The following is a 17,612-nucleotide window of genomic DNA, read 5'->3' as shown; positions in this document are numbered from 1 at the left end:
TTTCTGGGCTGTGTACGATGCCATCTCCATTTCCTCACACCCCAGAAGAATCCCCACATGAAATTCTCAAAATCTTTCCTAACTTCCTCTGCATTTAAGATCATGCACAGTCACCCTTGGATTTTTAAAATTCTGGAGTGAGAATTTTTTTCTAAGTGTTTTCACTTGTTTCTTTCCTTCAGATCCCAGCTCTCACTACGTGATAACCCTGAAAGCCTTTAACAACGTGGGTGAAGGCATCCCCCTGTACGAGAGCGCCGTGACCAGACCTCACACAGGTAAGCCATCCTGACCATCTTCAGTCTTCAGCATTTTTTCCAGCAGCTTATGTGGAATGTTGGCACGAGGTCTGCCCCATAGGTATCAGTGGAACGGAAAGTATATGCCACTATAGACTTCATATAGGAAAATGGGCTTTCAGGGGCGCCTGGGTGGCGCAGTCGGTTAAGCGTCCGACTTCAGCCAGGTCACGATCTCACGGTCCGTGAGTTCGGGCCCCGCGTCAGGCTCTGGGCTGATGGCTCAGAGCCTGGGGCCTGCTTCCGATTCTGTGTCTCCCTCTCTCTCTGCCCCTCCCCCGTTCATGCTCTGTCTCTCTCTGTCCCAAAAATAAATAAACGTTGGAAAATGGGCTTTCAGCAGGGAAATTTGTTAATTTCTGGTTTTCTCTTTTTAGAAAATATTAACAGTCCTGTTATCCAAATAATTCTATGTAGATATGCAGCAGATGTTTTTAATATGTTGGTCTCTAGAAAGCATAGTTGTGAGAGAATTAAAAGTGATTTTCATCTTTTGGTCATGTGAGTTACAACTAAAAGGAGTGAAAAAAAAGAAGGGATCTCTATGACTCTGGAGGAATTATATAGGTTACTGAATGTAGCAGTAAATGTGTATGATCAGTGAGTGAATCCATCGTTTTCTTTACTAGTTGCCTGAGTTGATTGGGAAAGTACTTCTATTGCTTTTCATAAACTTTGTTTATATAAAGAGTATAAAGTCCGGCGTACTATCCATTTGATCGACTGTACATTTATTACAAAAGAGACCAAAATACTCATTTTTTTTGTAACAAAGGAATACACATATAAAATTTCTGTAGGTAAATAAAATCTCTAATTTAGAGCTGTATGAGAAAGCTTATTGAAATAAATATGTAAGACTTGTAAATTTTTCTAAGGAATACTGAAAACCCAAGAATTTATCATTTTCAGAAATGCTCTTTTCCGTTTGCTTTCCAGAACTGTGAATCTCTATTTCCTGCCATATTTTTTGGATACTTTGTATAATAGTGCAAATTTGACATTATTCTTTTTAAAAAGATAATCTCTGTCCCTTTTGTTCTTTAATGCTTTTACTTGACAAGACCAACATCCTTACTGCCTGTTTGGTAGTTCTGTCCTGTCTTCTCCTGTGTGCTTGCAATTTATAAGTTCTTTTTCCAGAAAGGGGAAAAAATGTAAGATGAAAAAGAGAATATTTAAATAAGTGGTTTGCTACTTTTTAAAATTGGCTTATAATAGAAAAATTTTTTTGAAATTATTTTCTCTTATGTGACTTAAAAATAATAGTCTTCTGGCTAGAAATATACAAGAAAATGTTCCTAAGTCATGTAACATCATTATCTTTTCCAAGAGTTATTACAAATAAAAAAAATTTCTCAAAGAAGTCTAATGATTTTTGCATCTGAAGGTGCATATTCTGTAACTAATTGGTTTGTGTCCTAATTTTTGAACAAAGCCCTTGACTAGAATGTGTGCTATTCCTCTGTTATTTTTAGTACTCATTGTGTAGGAATACACAAATGGAGACTATTAATTAGTTTGGCAATTATTCATGAACAAGGTCCATGCCATTTCAGATTTTGAGTTACAGGAAGGGCTAATTTCCATAATCATGTGGGAAACCCATTTTAAAACCTTAACTTAAAATAAATCAATCTGTGTATACTTAGAAAACCTGACCAAGAGTTGATAAAGCCCAGTGGATCCTGCTGTATCACCCTGGGTTTGTGGTCCTTGTTGCCTTTGTGCACATTCTAGCCTCTATTTTGACATTGAGCTTAGAGAAGGTGTCTGTTGCATATGGCACAGGACATACATGAGTATAGACTTTCCATCAAACAAGAACTCTCACTTCTAAAGTTCATAAAGGCTGTCATTTGGATCCATAACTATGTCATTTCCCATAACTGATTGGGATTCATTAGATGCGTTGTTTTCTGACCCTACTGGAGAAAGTACAGCAGATGTTCCTGCATGGTATCACCTTACCTTTTCCCCAGGAAGAATAATACCCTTGAGAGTTACTTTTGCTTTATTTGGATGTACGCCATCTTGCTGTACTGCTTACAGACCCAAGACATCAGTAGATCTCAACTGGACCCTGTGGGTATCAGATAACCCTAACACCAAGGCCAGGTTAAGTTGCCATTGGCTGGCATTCAAGACTCAGGTTTGAGAGTAGGACCCTTACCTGTTCATTGACATGCATTGATAAGCCATGTCCCAAAAATTCGGCCATATTCACTGAAATATCAAAACAGATCATAAGCTTTGTGTTGCTTGTTCTGAAATTACACCCTTGATTTTAAAAGCAGATTGTATCTTCTCACAATCCTTTTTGGAAAGGTAGTAGAATTTTCAAGTAATTAAAAAAATTCAAGTATGATTATGTTAATATCACTGGATTATCAGATTTTAATATACATACAGATACTGTAGAGACTATAATTATTTCCCTAGAGATTTTCCTGCAAATTTTTCCTGAAAGAATGCAAGTGGAAATATTCTTTTTAATGAATGATGGTTATCTATTAACTCCGGATTCTCTTTCTCTTTCTCCATTCCTCATCTTTCATTCCATTATGTTACCCTGCATTTCCTTTTCTTTTATTTTTGTTTATGTTAAAATGCCACTTCCCTTTTTTAATTACTTTTTACCCAGACACTTCTGAAGTTGATTTATTTGTTATTAATGCTCCATACACTCCAGTGCCAGATCCCACTCCCATGATGCCACCTGTGGGAGTTCAGGCTTCCATTCTGAGTCATGACACCATAAGGATCACATGGGCGGACAACTCACTGCCCAAACACCAGAAGATTACGGATTCCCGGTACTACACAGTCCGATGGAAAACCAATATCCCAGCAAACACCAAGTACAAGGTACTGGCACATTTGCTGTGGGTGAGAAAAGCTAATAGCTATTGATATTTCCTAATTCTAAAGTTCTTCATTCATATGCTTCCAGAATGCAAATGCAACGACTTTAAGTTATTTGGTGACTGGTTTAAAAGCAAATACACTGTATGAATTCTCTGTGATGGTGACCAAAGGTCGAAGATCAAGCACATGGAGTATGACAGCCCATGGGACCACCTTTGAATTCGGTATGTGTTGTCTGAATCTTACATCACATGGCATTTCTTCTCTTTGCAAGACATGAGAGCCAGTGGCAGTCCATGTGAGTATTGTCCCACATCCCAAGTCCTGAGACTTCTCATCACCTGCTTCTACGACCCAAGGAAAATTATCGAGGGTGTGAATTAGCACATTTACAGAACATAGTAAGCCGCTACAGCTGGAGTTCAGTGTTTGAATTATGTTTTCTTCATCACTGAACAAGAACATTAGCCAATAATGGGATAATATAATGCAAAGTATACTAGTTTTTAGGAATCAAGAGACTTGAGTTCAATCCCAGATCAACCAAACACTGACTGTGTAAGTCATAAGTAAGTCATCCAGCCTCTCCATCTGTTTCTTCCATCTGTAAAAGAGGGGTAATAATATCTGCTTTTCATACCTTACAGGGTTATTGTAAGGGTAAAATGAGCAGATGAGAAAGCACATGGTAATTATAAAGCACTGTGTAGATGTAGAGGATTACTGTCATTAATCCTGCTTTACTGCTAAATTGAGAGAAAAACAAGTGACCTGCCCTTAACGAAGCAGCTGCCAATGCCATGCTTGCTGGAGCCTCAGAACTTTACTGGTAGCCACAAAGCTGCCCCAGCAGCCTTCTTACAAACCAGGTAATATCTGGTTGATATCTGATAAATCTCCCATTGGGACAGCCTCTAACAGGTTTTGCCTGTAAATAAACATGAAAGGTAAAAGACACCTAAACAAATTAAGGGGAAAGCAGGCTATCCAAGTTTGAGATTCCATTTGCCTTTTGCTCATTTGTAGGCCTACCTTCTACCTCTTATACTTTTCTAGCATGTGGATATGTGTAACCATTGGGAGTCTCTGTCTCTTCTGGCCTCCTATGGCTTTTTTCACCTGTATATAATGAAAAAAATGGAGCTATTAAGTCTCTCTGGACTGGGCCTGGCCCTAATGCCTTTTTGTCTTCTGCACAGTTGATTGGACTTCCTACAGAGAAAAAGGGTTGACTTTGGAGAGCTTAGAATTAATAGTGCACAAAAGTTTAGGTAGACATTGAGTTTACTTTCTTTGCTAGTTTTAAGAATATCTTTTTGCTTGGGGCCCCTGGGTGGCTCAGTCGGTTGGGCATCCGACTTCAGCTCAGGTCCTGATCTCGCGGTCTGTAAGTTCGAGCCCCGTGCCTGGAGCCTGCTTTGAATTCTGTGTGTGTGTCTCTCTCTCTGCCCCTCCCCCGCTCATGCTCTGTCTCTCTCTCTCTGTCAAAAATAAACATTAAAAAAAAATCAAAAAAAAAAAAAAAGAAAATATCTTTTTGCTTAATTCCAACCCATTAGTTAATAAATGATACTACATATTCCCTTAGGATATGTGCATTTCACCAGGCTTCCTGCCGTCCATTTTATGCTAGGAGAATTCCAGTATTTTAGGTAGAGAAGAGTAAATTGAAGGATATACTTAATTTGCTCATTTCTCTACTGGTACATTAATAGTTATCAGCCATGACATCGAAATACAAGAAATGCAGTGTTGTTTTATTCTGTTGGTTTTTCTGTTTCATAAACAACTTTACATTTCAGAACAATATTCTCAAATAGTTGACAGTGTGTGTTTAGTGCAAACTTAAAATAAAAGCATCAATTTGTAAATCATTTGTTTTTTGAGGGAATAGGGATTTTTAAACATTGTATTTGGTTTGGAGAGCCATCTATAAATGAAAGAGAAAATTATTTTACACTTGAAAATATTCTAACAAAATTATCCAAATTTGAGGGGGAATGTCATCTTGGGCAAATTACCTGACTTTTTTCATTGCCAATGCCCTGATCTGTCAAGCAGGGATAGTGGTAACTGCCTTTCAAGTTGCCATAAATATTAAGTGAAATACTGTTTATTAAATGGCTGGCATATAGTAGATACTTGGTAACTAACTACAAAGGTCTTTTGACTTCCCTAAGTATCCTATAAATCCCTGACCCGAAGCCAAGATAACAATTCTGTATTCTCATTGTGTGGTATTTTCTCTTTGGTACTTGGCATATTCTTCTCTTGATTGGAGCTATTTGCAGGTAGACTTGGAGTTCTTTGAAGCCAGGAGGCTTTATCTTTTTTGCCTTATACCTCTTATTGTGCCTTATAATGGGTTGAGGAAATGGTGACTTAAATTGAAATGGACAGGAACTAATGAAAGTCTTGTTTTTTTGTAGTTCCTACTTCTCCACCCAAGGACGTGACAGTTGTGAGTAAAGAGGGAAAACCTAGGACCATAATTGTAAATTGGCAGCCTCCCTCAGAAGCCAATGGCAAAATTACAGGTAAGCTGCCTTTGAGTGTATGTCTGCCCTCTGTTCCTACCCGGCAGAAGCATCCCAGCAGAGTGCTGTGTGGTTGGGGGAAGTGGGAGTCTGAAGGCTGGCTTGGTCATTTCATGAGGTGCAGAGTCATGGTGATCCTTGAAAGTGGACCTAGGGGGTGCTGTTGCTCACAGTAAGGTAAAAATGAATGGCCAGTTGGTTGTTCTGACTCACTTTGGGTGACAGTCTGATGGGCGTTGTTACATTAGACAGTCTTTGGCTATGGTGGGGCTTTATGGACATATTTATTTTCATCAGAAAAGCCCTTCTTCTCTGCCTCTGACTAGATAATCAGCTTTGGCGTCAAAGACCCTGCCTGATTCTAAAGGGTAATACCCAGTAAATATAGATTCGAAGACCCAAAAAGCCCATTAAACTTTTAATTCAGTTTTTTGTCCCCAGGCCTGCTACTTCAGCTTCCTGTGCTCTTAACACTAGAGTTAGAAGTTTGAATTGGCCTAGGCCTTTGAAGGGACCTGGGATTTTTCCTTGGATTTCCAGAGAACTCGCCACAGTAGAGGACACTGTGTCTTCCTTGGCTTTATCAGGGAGGAAAGCCCAATGGGATTTAGCTCTTAATTATTCCCCTTGGAACCTCTGCTCCGTGTAGGTTTATGCTGAGGAACAGGAGTTTGCTTTCTGATGTTCCTATGTATGAATAAGGAGGCCCAAGGGAACTGATCGCATTTCTCAGTGTTGTCCTGCTTCCACTTCCAGTTAGAATCCCTTTCCGTAAATCCCTGGGCTTTCTCATGGTGTGTGTGTGTGTGTGTGTGTGTGTGTGTTTTTAACTTCCCTGTTCCTTACAAGAAGGAAGCATGACTTGACGTGGATTACATTTTATTTTATCTTTAAAAACCAGTAATGATGCATGCAGTGCATTTTTGCACTGTGTAGGTCAGGTAGGCATGTAGCTCTTCCTGCCTCGGCCGTGGAGACTGAGTGCCCCCTGGTGGGAGTATCAGGTGATGTTTCACTAGGACTTCAGCCACATCAAGTCTGCAGTTTTAATAAAGGTACTGCCCAACCCTCTCCCCGCTGGGGCGGGGGAGTTTTTCTCCTGGGAAATCATGTTGGTGCGAGCTAAAACAGCGCTTCAAATCAGCGTCTGTTTTCAAAAGTGCATTATTTTAATTGTATACCCTTGATGTGTATGCTATTCAAATATTAAGATGTTGAAGTGATTGGATTGTTTCCTTCTGAGAGTTCTTGCCCCTGTATTATTAACTTATGATAGTTACTATATAACTGCTTTTATTGCTTCAACTGCTGATACAGATGATAACTTACAGCTTGGCACTGTTGAGATTGCAGTTTTCTCTATATTATGTTTAGTGTAGCATTTTGAAGGCATTTTACCCTTGCACCGCCCCCCCCCCCGCCTTTTTTTTAAGTTTATTTTGAGAGAGAGAAAAAGTACGAGTGAGGGAGGGGCAGAGAGCCAGAGAGAGAGAATCCCAAGCAGGCTCCACACTGTCAGCATAGAGTCTGACTGGGGGCTTGATCTCACAAACTATGAGATCATGACCTGAGCTGAAATCAAGAGCCAGATGCTTAACCCACTGAGCCATCCAGGTGCACCACCATTGCTGTTTAATCAGTAGCTAGTTTTCTACTTGTATATGTCATAACATATATCTTTGTTGAGTTACCGATTGCAAAGAAAAAGCAGGAATAAGGTATCTTTTCTCATTTCCTCCTTTGGACAGGTTACATCATATATTACAGTACGGATGTGAACGCAGAGATACACGACTGGGTTATTGAGCCTGTTGTGGGAAACAGGCTGACTCACCAGATACAAGAGTTAACACTTGACACACCATACTACTTTAAAATCCAAGCCCGAAACTCAAAGGGCATGGGACCCATGTCTGAAGCCGTCCAATTCAGAACACCTAAAGGTAAAACTCCACTAAACGGTGTTTTCTTATATGTCTCTTTAGTGAGGCAATGCTTGCACATATAACTTTAGCACATAGAAACTGTGGAGAATATAAGAAGTCCTGATGATGAGTTTATGAGCCACAGTGTGAACCTTTATCTCAAAATGATCCTTCACTCACCCATTGACCACCAAATCAGTGCTCCCTAGGTTATTGGCCTAACCATATCACTTACAAGGCTGTTTAAGGCAGATGAATTGCAATGATCCTAAAGTTTTTATCGGTCAGATCAGATGTGATTCGTTTAGTTACCAGGTAGAGTAATAGCATGTTAATTTCCTTTCAACACATGCAGGCTCTCAACCTGAAAGGCTTATGGACCTTTGTAGAGAGAAAGACACTAACGGGGGATGTTTGAAGAAATCTCTAGATAAAAAAGTAAAGATAAAGTGCTGAACCATGTGAGATTAGGAGTAAAATTTAGCTGGGGACTGAGTCTGGAAATTTCTTTTCTGTTAGTACTGAAAACAAGATTCAATTTGTTTGGAAGTTTGTGGGTTTCTTTTTTTCCTTTAAAAATTCTGCCTGTCCCATCTTCAAAGCTTGTGATCCTTGCTCTTGTTTTTTCTTCCCCTGTGCTTGGCCGGTTAGCGGACTCCTCTGATAAAATGCCTAATGATCAAGGTAAATCAGTTAGATGGCCTCTTCTTTCCTTTCCTCTCTTTTGTGACCTATTATTACTAGCTTTTTGTTGTTTTTGTTTCTTTTTTTCCCCCCCCAAAAAAAATCGGTACTTTGTGTTAAAAACCACATATTCATTGGCCAAAGTGGAGTTGAGTCCATGTTTATGGCACTTGGGGTATCTGAAAAGCTGGGGATCTACTTAGAAGCTAAATAGGCAGCATCAGAAATGGAGCTGTAGATGAAATTCTGCAGCTGTAGGAGATTGGCCTTAAGTATGGGTCAGTTTGTCCTTTGTGTTAAGATACTGAAATTCTGTAACAATGATAGGCATTTGGGCCATGATGGGAACCCTCACAGTTGTTTGTCATATTTGTAGCATCTAGGATTGTATTAGTATTTCTAAATGAAAAGTTGTAATCAAATTCAGCCGATACCCTATTTCCCTCCCCTCACAAAGAATCTACCCTAATGAATTGTATGGTCATCCATGACAAAATTAGTGCTATTTATTCTGTTACCCTAAGCTTACTTCAGAGCTTTTCTCCATTTCTCCCTTAAATATACTTGCTCATTTCAAAAGAGGTAGAAACAATTTAAAATAGAAGCTTAAGAGGCACTGGCCTCAGTGTCCACTCTTGAAATTATCTGTCCACATGGTTTCTCTGCTATAATTGCTATGGTGGAGAAGTAACTGGATTGTGGTTTTCATCTCCAGGGAGTCAGCTACAGTTGGTATCTGTTTTCTATACCAAGAGCAATGAGGGGAAAGTTGATGATTGCTTTCAAGATTTAAGAGTAGTTTTTAGAAATAAAAAGTCTTTGGATTTTGGTGAATGGCAAGGAAGAGTCAGAACTTGAGGTTACATGTTTCAGGCTTTAGAAATGTGTTTGCACTCAGTGAGTCTTTCTTTGTATGTGCTTGTGTATATGTGTGAGGTACCTTGATGATGGTAGACATTTTAACTTAAGCATGAGAACAGAAGAAGAACCCTACTGTGTGCACAGATTACAGATGTGCTCACTGTCCTTCCTCTACGTCACTCGATAAGCTAGAGTACAAGTCTTCACTTGCACCACACCTCTAGCCTTTAAATTCCTTACCCATGTTTATTTTTGGTGTTTGGTAAATCCTTGGAATTTCTTGTTCATAGGTTGTATTTAAAAGAAAAAAAATGCTGGGGAATACAGGAATTCAGCCAACCAGTTTATTGGCAAAGTGTGTTCTTTGGCAATTAGTTACGTGCTACGATGCTCTGGATAGTTGGACTTATAGGTGGGCTACCTGAAAAAGAAGCAGACCTAAATGTGAAGAGCTTTGCAAGTACTAAGTCATCCCCTCCAACTAGACTTCATCACAGTGAAAAGAACAGCTGGAGTCATGGCCTGTGGTGTGTGCCACTTGGCAGGAATGATGGCGACAGAAACAAGGGGATGAAGTAACAAGTATGGACAGCAGGAAAGGGATCAGGGACTCTGAGTTAAATATGCCCTTTTGGATACCCAACAGCTTGCATTACTTTGGGAGTTTTGAGCTTCTGGAAACATAGAAAACATTGTTTTCATCTAGATATTTATTCTGTTCAATGAACTATATACACAGATGTTCAGATTTTAATTGTTCATTTAGTCCAATGCTATTAACTTTTATAGAAGTACTTGACATTAGCTGTAATATTTTGTAGAAACACATCTAGTTTATGTATTTCTAGTCAAGCTTTATTTGTAGAAATAACTCATTTTTAAGTGTTTTCTGAAGCTTCATACTCTGTGCCTCTGCAAAGGGAAAGATTATATTCTTCCCTGGAGACTTATTATATTTGTAATAATAGTAGTTACTATTTGTTGAACATTTGCTATGTGTCAGGTGGTATTCAAAATATTTTATAGGATTAAATTTCTATTTAATCATCAATACCATTTCATGAAGTAGAAACAATTATTATCACTGTTTTACAATGAAGAAACTAAGACCCCAAAATAATGAATAACTTGCCAAAAGTCAAGTACACGAAAGGCCAGTATTCAAGTGCAGGCAGTGTCCTGTATTAACCATGAGGAGCAGCTTTGACTTTGCAATTCTTTCAGACTTCAGGAGAAATCCAAACCTTGAATTGAGGAATACCTTTGATTTACTGGGAAAGGGCTCCTTATATTTGCTTTACCCAAGCAGCTTTTTCTATAAATGTGAAGAATAAAATCTAAGACCAAGAATATGAATTATTAAAAAAACTGATCTTTGTATTTCATGAAGTCTGTTTGTGAGGTGGTCCCAAGCCTAAGGTCGACAGCCTCACTCATTGTGTTTCATTATGATGGATTAGGAGACAGTGTCCTTGGTGAGCAACTAGAGGGAAGACTTCATTTTTCCATCCTTGGGTATTTAGATGGCTGAGCAGGAACTGAGAACCCGATTTGAACCTCCACTTGTTTTCCTGCTCCTGCTTAAGGCAACTTTATACTGAGAAAGGCAACTTTATAATTGGAGAAAAAAAAATCCAAACACTACTGATACCTGGTAGGCCAGATCAACATAGCCAGGTCCTTGGAAAAGTCCACTTCTGTAATGCAGAAGTCAACCCAGCTGGTCCCTCTGTTCCTTTTCTGAGAGAAGCTAGTTTTGCCATAAGTGCTCTGAGCAGTCTTTCAGGAACTGTTTCCTGGGCGAGAGGAATGGGTGTGTTCCCACCTTATGAACAGCAAGTGGCAGTCTAGTTACATGCTAGATACAGCCATGGAACAAGGGTGTCAGCCTTTCAGATGCCTCATTGCATAGAAAGCTATATACCTTAGTTTGCTTTGCACAGCCTATTTTTTCCCCTGTTGTTTATGTGCTACTTTGTTTTCTCATGGACAGAGTAGACTGAAAATATTTTTTGTAGAAAACACTTGATGTGAAGCAGACTCATCACACCAATGGCTTGGATCCTTACTGATATGATTTCTTCTCCTTCAGCCTCAGGGTCTGCAGGAAAAGGAAGTCGGCTTCCAGACCTAGGATCTGACTACAAACCTCCAATGAGTGGTAAAGCCTTTCTTATGGCTCTTCTGGCTTCCTGTGGGCATGACACAGTTCTACTTGAGTCTCAATAAGTCTTTTGTAGCTTGTTTGTGGTGGGTTGTGGCATGTTACCTATTTCCTTTTGCTGAGTAGAGTTTAATTTAGGCATTTTCTGGCAAATGTTTGCTGAATTATAATGAATTACCCATTCATTATAGGATCCATAAGTAAAATTGTTTCCCCACATACACAACTTAAAATAAGATTAATTCTAAACAAATGAGTCTTCCTTTGCCCACTGCCTGCCTCTATAAAATTAGAATCTTGCTTTCAGAAATAAACCTTCTAATGTGATTATCCATCACATAACAACAAGCCAAAGAAATGCTTCAGAATCATGAATTTCTCCCCCACACTGCTTACCACACTGTTTTTAATTTGGGAATTCTAAAAACTTCTTCCCAGTTTTCCTAGCCAGGCTAAGAGCTGGTGCCTTCTGATTACTTAAGTGATGGCACCTACTTCTCTGTAGAACTTCACTGTATTAAGTTATTGTCACATGTGAAATTACATTTGATCCTCATAACACTGTGAAGCAGGGAGAACAGATGTCATTCCCATTTTTACATTAAGAGACTGAGTGAAGTGAGTGCCTGGGTCCACCCACTAATTATGGAAGTCCTAGAACCAAAATCCAGGTCTTCTGACTTCTGATTGTGCCTTTTCCACTATCACATGCAGCCTAAAAGGTGTGGGGTGCTGTACCAGATGTGGGAATCTGAGTCCTAGGCTGAGTTCTAGGACTCTTGAATTTTTCCTCCTGGGATGCATGTGTTACGTTTATGTGCTGTCCACATAGAATATTCATGATTATGAGAAAAGCAATTACTTCCTTGTCTCTTCTTTCATTTATACTTTCATTCACACATGTTTTTAAAGGTCCAGGTTCTGTGTAACAGGCTATGGGAGCAAAAGGAATGGGTAACAAACCAGCTGACGGAGAAAAGGGAAAGCTTCATAGAAGAGGTGATGACTGACCCAGATATGAAAGGATGCATGGAAGATGGCTTGACATTTGTCAAGGAGGGGGTTGGACATTTCAGGAAACAATAACAGCATGTGCGAAAGCATGGCAACAAAAAACAGCCGGCTCTCTCCAGGGATCACGCTGCCTAGAGACAGGATAGAGAGTCTCACATCAGAGAAGGTAGTGGGTTAGAACCAGCCTGCCAAAAGCTCAGGTACCCACACTATGAAATGTGAGTTTCATCCTGTGCATAGCACATGTAAGATGCCTCCTACCACAGGGACACTGGGGTTTCCATTTATTGAGTATCTAGTGTTACTACTCTGATGAATGAAGAATGAGTCAGGGGCTAAGATTATGAAGTCAGAGTGGGGAGTTAAGAAGCTGTTGCAGTAGTCCAGATGAGGCTTAAGAAATGGCCTATCATAATGTCCCTAACAGGACACACTCCTATGGCAGCTCACTCTCTATCTTCCCTGGGGGGTTTTGGCCCTCTCAGAAATTAGAGGTCAAATGCAGTTTAATGGGAATTCATCTCTGTTGAGAACAGGGAAGAACTGCCCCCACCACCCCTGCTAGCCTCCACACCCCAGGCCCCTAATCTCTGATTCGTACCGCCTGTCCCACCACATATCCCACCCTGTAACTCAAAACTGCTGTTAGTGAAAGTTATTTATGCAAAGCCCCAATATGGTCTAATTTTATTAGTCCCTAGCTCTGTAGTCTTTCCCGAATGTAAAAATGTTGTTTTACTAAAGGTCGTTATGTGCAGTATACGTTATCTGTCTGCTTACCTTTCTCTCAGATGAAGAATAAAAATAATCAAAGCAAATGTAGAATAATAAGCTCTAAGCCCTCCTAAATCAGCCCAGATTTCTAGCACTGTGCTTAGATGTAGCCTATAAAATCGTATAATCAAAAGTTGGAAGGTCAGCTAATACAGTGTTCTGGATGGGATTCCCACAATAGGTAAAGTTTGAATTAGATCCTAAGTTTATAAACCAGAGTTGTATTTGAGAATCACTTTAGGAGCTTTTCTAAACACTCAGATTCCCAGGCCATAACTTCATGTTAGGAATTTCTTCCACAATCTCCCAGACGGGTAGAATGACTCTCCTTAGGCACTTCTAGAAACTAAACACTCATTACTTGGTAAGACAGCTCATCCATCATTGTGCAGCTCTGTTTGTTAGGTAGGAGAGAGAGAATCGCTAGAAGGAAAGACATCAGATATCTATGGTAGAGCTGTTTGGTGGAATTTCCCACATTTTATAATATGAGCATGCATAACTTTTATCACACGGTGGAAAGCAAAGCAGTGTGTTCCCGAAGGTAGAAGAGCAACACAGAATAGAGCTAAGTTACAAAAGGCCTTGGACGCAGAGTTTGGCCCTCATCCTGTAAGCAGTGGGGAAATAGTAACAGGAAGGAAAGCCAAATTTCCTCAGGGTCATAAATGATCCAGCCTCTGCACACTCATCTATCTCTGTCTTTTTGTGCTCACTTTCTTCCCTGTAACTTTGCATCTCTCCTTGCTTGAGCAACACTGGCTGCCTTCCTCTTCCTTGGACATGCCAGGGCTCATTCCTGCCTTAGGATCCTTCCACTAGCTGTTCCGTCTCGAATGTTCTTCCTCCACATCGTTGTATGGTGGGATCTTTCTTGTCCTTCATATCTCAGCTCAAATGCCATTTCCTCAGAGAAGCCTTTTCCAACCATTCAATCTAAAATAGCCACCCAGTCACTCTGTATCATATCCCCTCATTTTATTTTTTTCACAGCACTTATTACTAATAATTTCTTACTTGTTTATTTTCTGCCCCTACCCCAGCAGTCACATCTTTGTTGTTCGCTGTTGCATCCTTAGTAACTAGAACAATGCCTGGCACATAGTAAAACTACTCGGTAAATATTTGTCAAATCAATGCGTATGTACAGACCTGCTTTTTCCTGAAACTGAATAAGAGAATTGACTTTGCAAAGACTGTATTTATAAAAACAGACTGTATTTTTCAAGTAGTTTTTTGTGGTCTCAGACATCTCTATGGTGGGGAAGACTTCAGCTTTCTATGAATGTACATTTTTTAAATGGTTTTGAAAGTCAGAAAACTAAATGATTTACAAATGGTGCTTTATAACACAAATTTATGCATAAAATAATATAAGACCACGAGGGGCAGACCCGTTATTTGTCCAAGTGTAATGTTTAGTATAATTCGAGAAGCTTTTATTGAACCAGCTTTGTGCAAAGCACTGTGCTAAGAACTGTACATAGTGCAGAAACTTGGTTCTCTAGATTTTGTGAGACACCTGTATGCAAGGCACAGCAATGAGTGTATTACAGAGAAGTTCACATGAAGTTTCCATAGCCTGAGTGTATACATGTTTGGAATTCTCTAACACTAATAAATGTCCCGGTTTTCCCTCTCCAGGCAGTAACAGCCCGCATGGAAGCCCCACCTCTCCCCTGGACAGTAGCATGCTGCTGGTCATCATTGTTTCTGTTGGCGTTGTCACCATTGTGGTGGTTGTGGTCATTGCTGTCTTTTGTACCAGGCGTACCACCTCTCACCAGAAAAAGTAAGGAGCCCCAAATGTAGCCCATGATTTTTGCTATTGATTCTTTTGCTACTATGTGACTTCTGTGTTTGGAGTTGTACAAAGAGATCAAACATAAAATGCACTTCTCCCTTGAAAAATGTGAGGATTAGGGACACTGACCCTAATTCAGAATTAGGCAGTCAGAATTCTGCATGTAAATTTTGACGACCCCCAAATTTAACTACCAACAGCCTACTATTGACAGAAAGCCTTGCTGATAACATAAACTATTGATTAACATCTATTTTGTATGTTATATATTATATACTGTATTCCTTCAGTAAAGGTAGAAAAAAGAAAATGATTAAGAAAATCATAAGGAAGAGAAAATACATTCACAGTACTGTACTATAATTATCAAAAAACGTCTGCATGGTGAATAGCAAACGTATACCCTCACCCTGGCCCTAACCCTAACCCTAGATCTGGAAAGTGGATTCCTGAACACCCAATAAGAAAAGCTAGGAAGCAGCCTAGTTATTTTGGAGAAGACCCCAAATATTTAAGAATTTCTGAAATATTTAAGAATTTCTGAAAATTGGTATGAAGGTAGAGATAAAAACAGAAGGAATAATTGAATATCTATTTGAAGACTGTTTAGAGCCCAAAATCCCCTCCTTGCCTCAGTTCAGTAGATGGCTACCATTCTGTTTTCAGCCAAGCAGAAGTCTTCGGTTTTACTCTCTAGAGAGGTCTCTGAACTGTCGGATGCCAGGCACTTACCCTCATGCTCACTCTAACCCTAGATCTGAGGGGGCAAAAGGGAAGATATGGTGTATTTATGCAATGGAATATTACTCAACCATAAAAAAGAAGGAAATCTTGCCATTTGCAATGACATGGATGGAGCTAGAAGAGTATTATTTTAAATGAATTAAATCAGAGAAAGAGACAACCGTATGATTTCACTCATTTGGAATTTGAAGCAAAACAAATGAGCAAAGGGGGAAAAGAAAAGAGAATGGCGAACCAAGAAACAAACTCTTAACTATAGAGAATGAACCAATGGTTTTCAGAAGGGAGGTGTGTGGGGGGACGGGTTAAATAGGTGATGAGGATTAAGGAGGGCCCTCGTGATGAGCACCGGGTGGTGTATGGAATTGTTGAATCACTACGTTGTATGCCTGAAACTAATATTACACTGTATGCTAACAAATTTAAATAGAAATTAAGAAAAAAAAAAGTCTGCATGTAAGTGGACCCCTACTGTTCAATCCCATGTTGTTCAAGGGTTAACTGTACATGAAAAATTATGTTTTAAGTATTTTTAAAGGAAAAGAAGAATGGTTCTCATAAGTGTGTATCACTCGGTGTCCTGGAAGGACACTCAAAAAGAGTGAAAGGAAGATTCTCTTTTCCTAACCTGACTCTTTCCTAAATGGTCCCTTTAGGACATTCACAAAGTCATAGGTGGGGTTAGGAAAGAGGCAGAGATGTTTGAGGGCCAGCAGCCATGATGGGCACTGTCACCCTTAGGCCTAAAACGGCAAGAGGTCTTTCTGAAGAATAGCTGTGTTCAGAGGTCTGAAGCAGTAGGAGAGGGCTTTCTGACAGGAACTGGGTGTGGTTGTAGGAATGTAGTCTCTGCCAACCTCTAGCCCAGCAGGGAGGGGACAGGCTAAAAACTCCTACTCTCCAGTCTCTTGCCTGTGTCTTCTGTTGGCCAGATCCATAGGAAGCCACATAAAGCAGATATAGTTCATTTGACTCAACCTCTCGGGTCACAGGGTCACATAGAGAATAGATCTGGAGAGGAAAGTGGACTGCATCCCGCCTTGCTGGTTTGGAGTACTGTTTAGAGGTGCACACGGTGAGCCAGATGGACAGGGGTTTATGGGCATTCTTACAAGCTTTTTCATGGCACAAATATACCTGAAGTGGAAGGCCACAGCCCTCTTTATTCTACATCTAAGTTTAAGAATATTTTCCAGAAAGTGCTACCAAGTGTGGAAGTTGAGGTTAGGGCTGGCAGGGGCAGGTGGGGGGTCAGTGGGGACAGATACTGATTTAGGGAATAAGAAAGGCTCATTTAAGATCGGAATATCAAATGAGCAGAGGGGTCAGGTGGCTGCTAGCTCTGAGTTCCTCTGAGATATTGAGGGTCGTGGTAATTGTTTAAAGCAGATAGCCAGATGATTGAGTTACATACTGCTTGATAACAGCCTACACTCCTGAACTTGACAGAATCCCTGACCCAACACTGCTTTCAACTCCTATATAGTATCTGGCCAGCGAGACAGATACCAAAAATAAAAAGGTTCCTGAGTTAGCCCTAATAGCAAAACACATTATGGGCAACAAAACGACTTCAGTTGCAGTATCCTAAAAGATCATAAGATGGAGATACTGCTGCGTAAAAGAGAGAGAGACCAGTTCATGTTAGTGTTTGTGATTATCCCTCAGACTTGGTCTGCCCAAGGTCAGATGCATGTGTTTGATAACAATGAATTTGGTTTTAGTACCGAGGACGAGTACAGACTAACCACCCTGTCACTGCCACTAGTGACAGCTTCATGTCATTTTGTGTACGTTATGTGAGGTGCTGAATCTTTCTTTTGCCCAGAGAAAGTAGCTTTCTAGATCTTGCAGAGCATCTTTTTTCCAAGGGAATGGGAGCTCCTTTTATAAGCCTCCTGGTTACTGCCTCTTACACCTCTCCTTGTCCCCTTTTGA

General features: G+C 40.0%; 1 protein-coding gene across 9 annotated transcripts in view; it reads left to right on the top strand.

Annotated features, from left to right (window-relative positions):
* The window catches only part of NEO1 (neogenin 1), a 242,707-nt gene that overhangs the window by 208,196 nt on the left and 16,899 nt on the right, over positions 1–17,612 (top strand). For 4 of the 9 annotated variants that reach the window (XM_043555067.1, XM_043555066.1, XM_043555062.1 and 1 more), the window contains exons 16-23: positions 183–278; positions 2,944–3,167; positions 3,253–3,391; positions 5,597–5,704; positions 7,453–7,647; positions 8,281–8,313; positions 11,267–11,335; positions 14,771–14,918. In XM_043555067.1, coding sequence (XP_043411002.1) covers positions 183–278; positions 2,944–3,167; positions 3,253–3,391; positions 5,597–5,704; positions 7,453–7,647; positions 8,281–8,313; positions 11,267–11,335; positions 14,771–14,918 — 1,012 coding nt within the window. The remainder of the gene's footprint in view (positions 1–182; positions 279–2,943; positions 3,168–3,252; positions 3,392–5,596; positions 5,705–7,452; positions 7,648–8,280; positions 8,314–11,266; positions 11,336–14,770; positions 14,919–17,612) is intronic. The other 5 variants (XM_043555065.1, XM_043555063.1, XM_043555064.1 and 2 more) reach the window with 3 other exon arrangements.

The sequence above is a fragment of the Prionailurus bengalensis genome, chromosome B3 (genome assembly GCF_016509475.1).
Source record: "Prionailurus bengalensis isolate Pbe53 chromosome B3, Fcat_Pben_1.1_paternal_pri, whole genome shotgun sequence".
Classification (NCBI taxonomy): Eukaryota; Metazoa; Chordata; class Mammalia; order Carnivora; family Felidae; genus Prionailurus; species Prionailurus bengalensis.
Note: the sequence above shows the minus strand (reverse complement) of the source record. Positions and strands in the feature narration are given on the sequence as shown.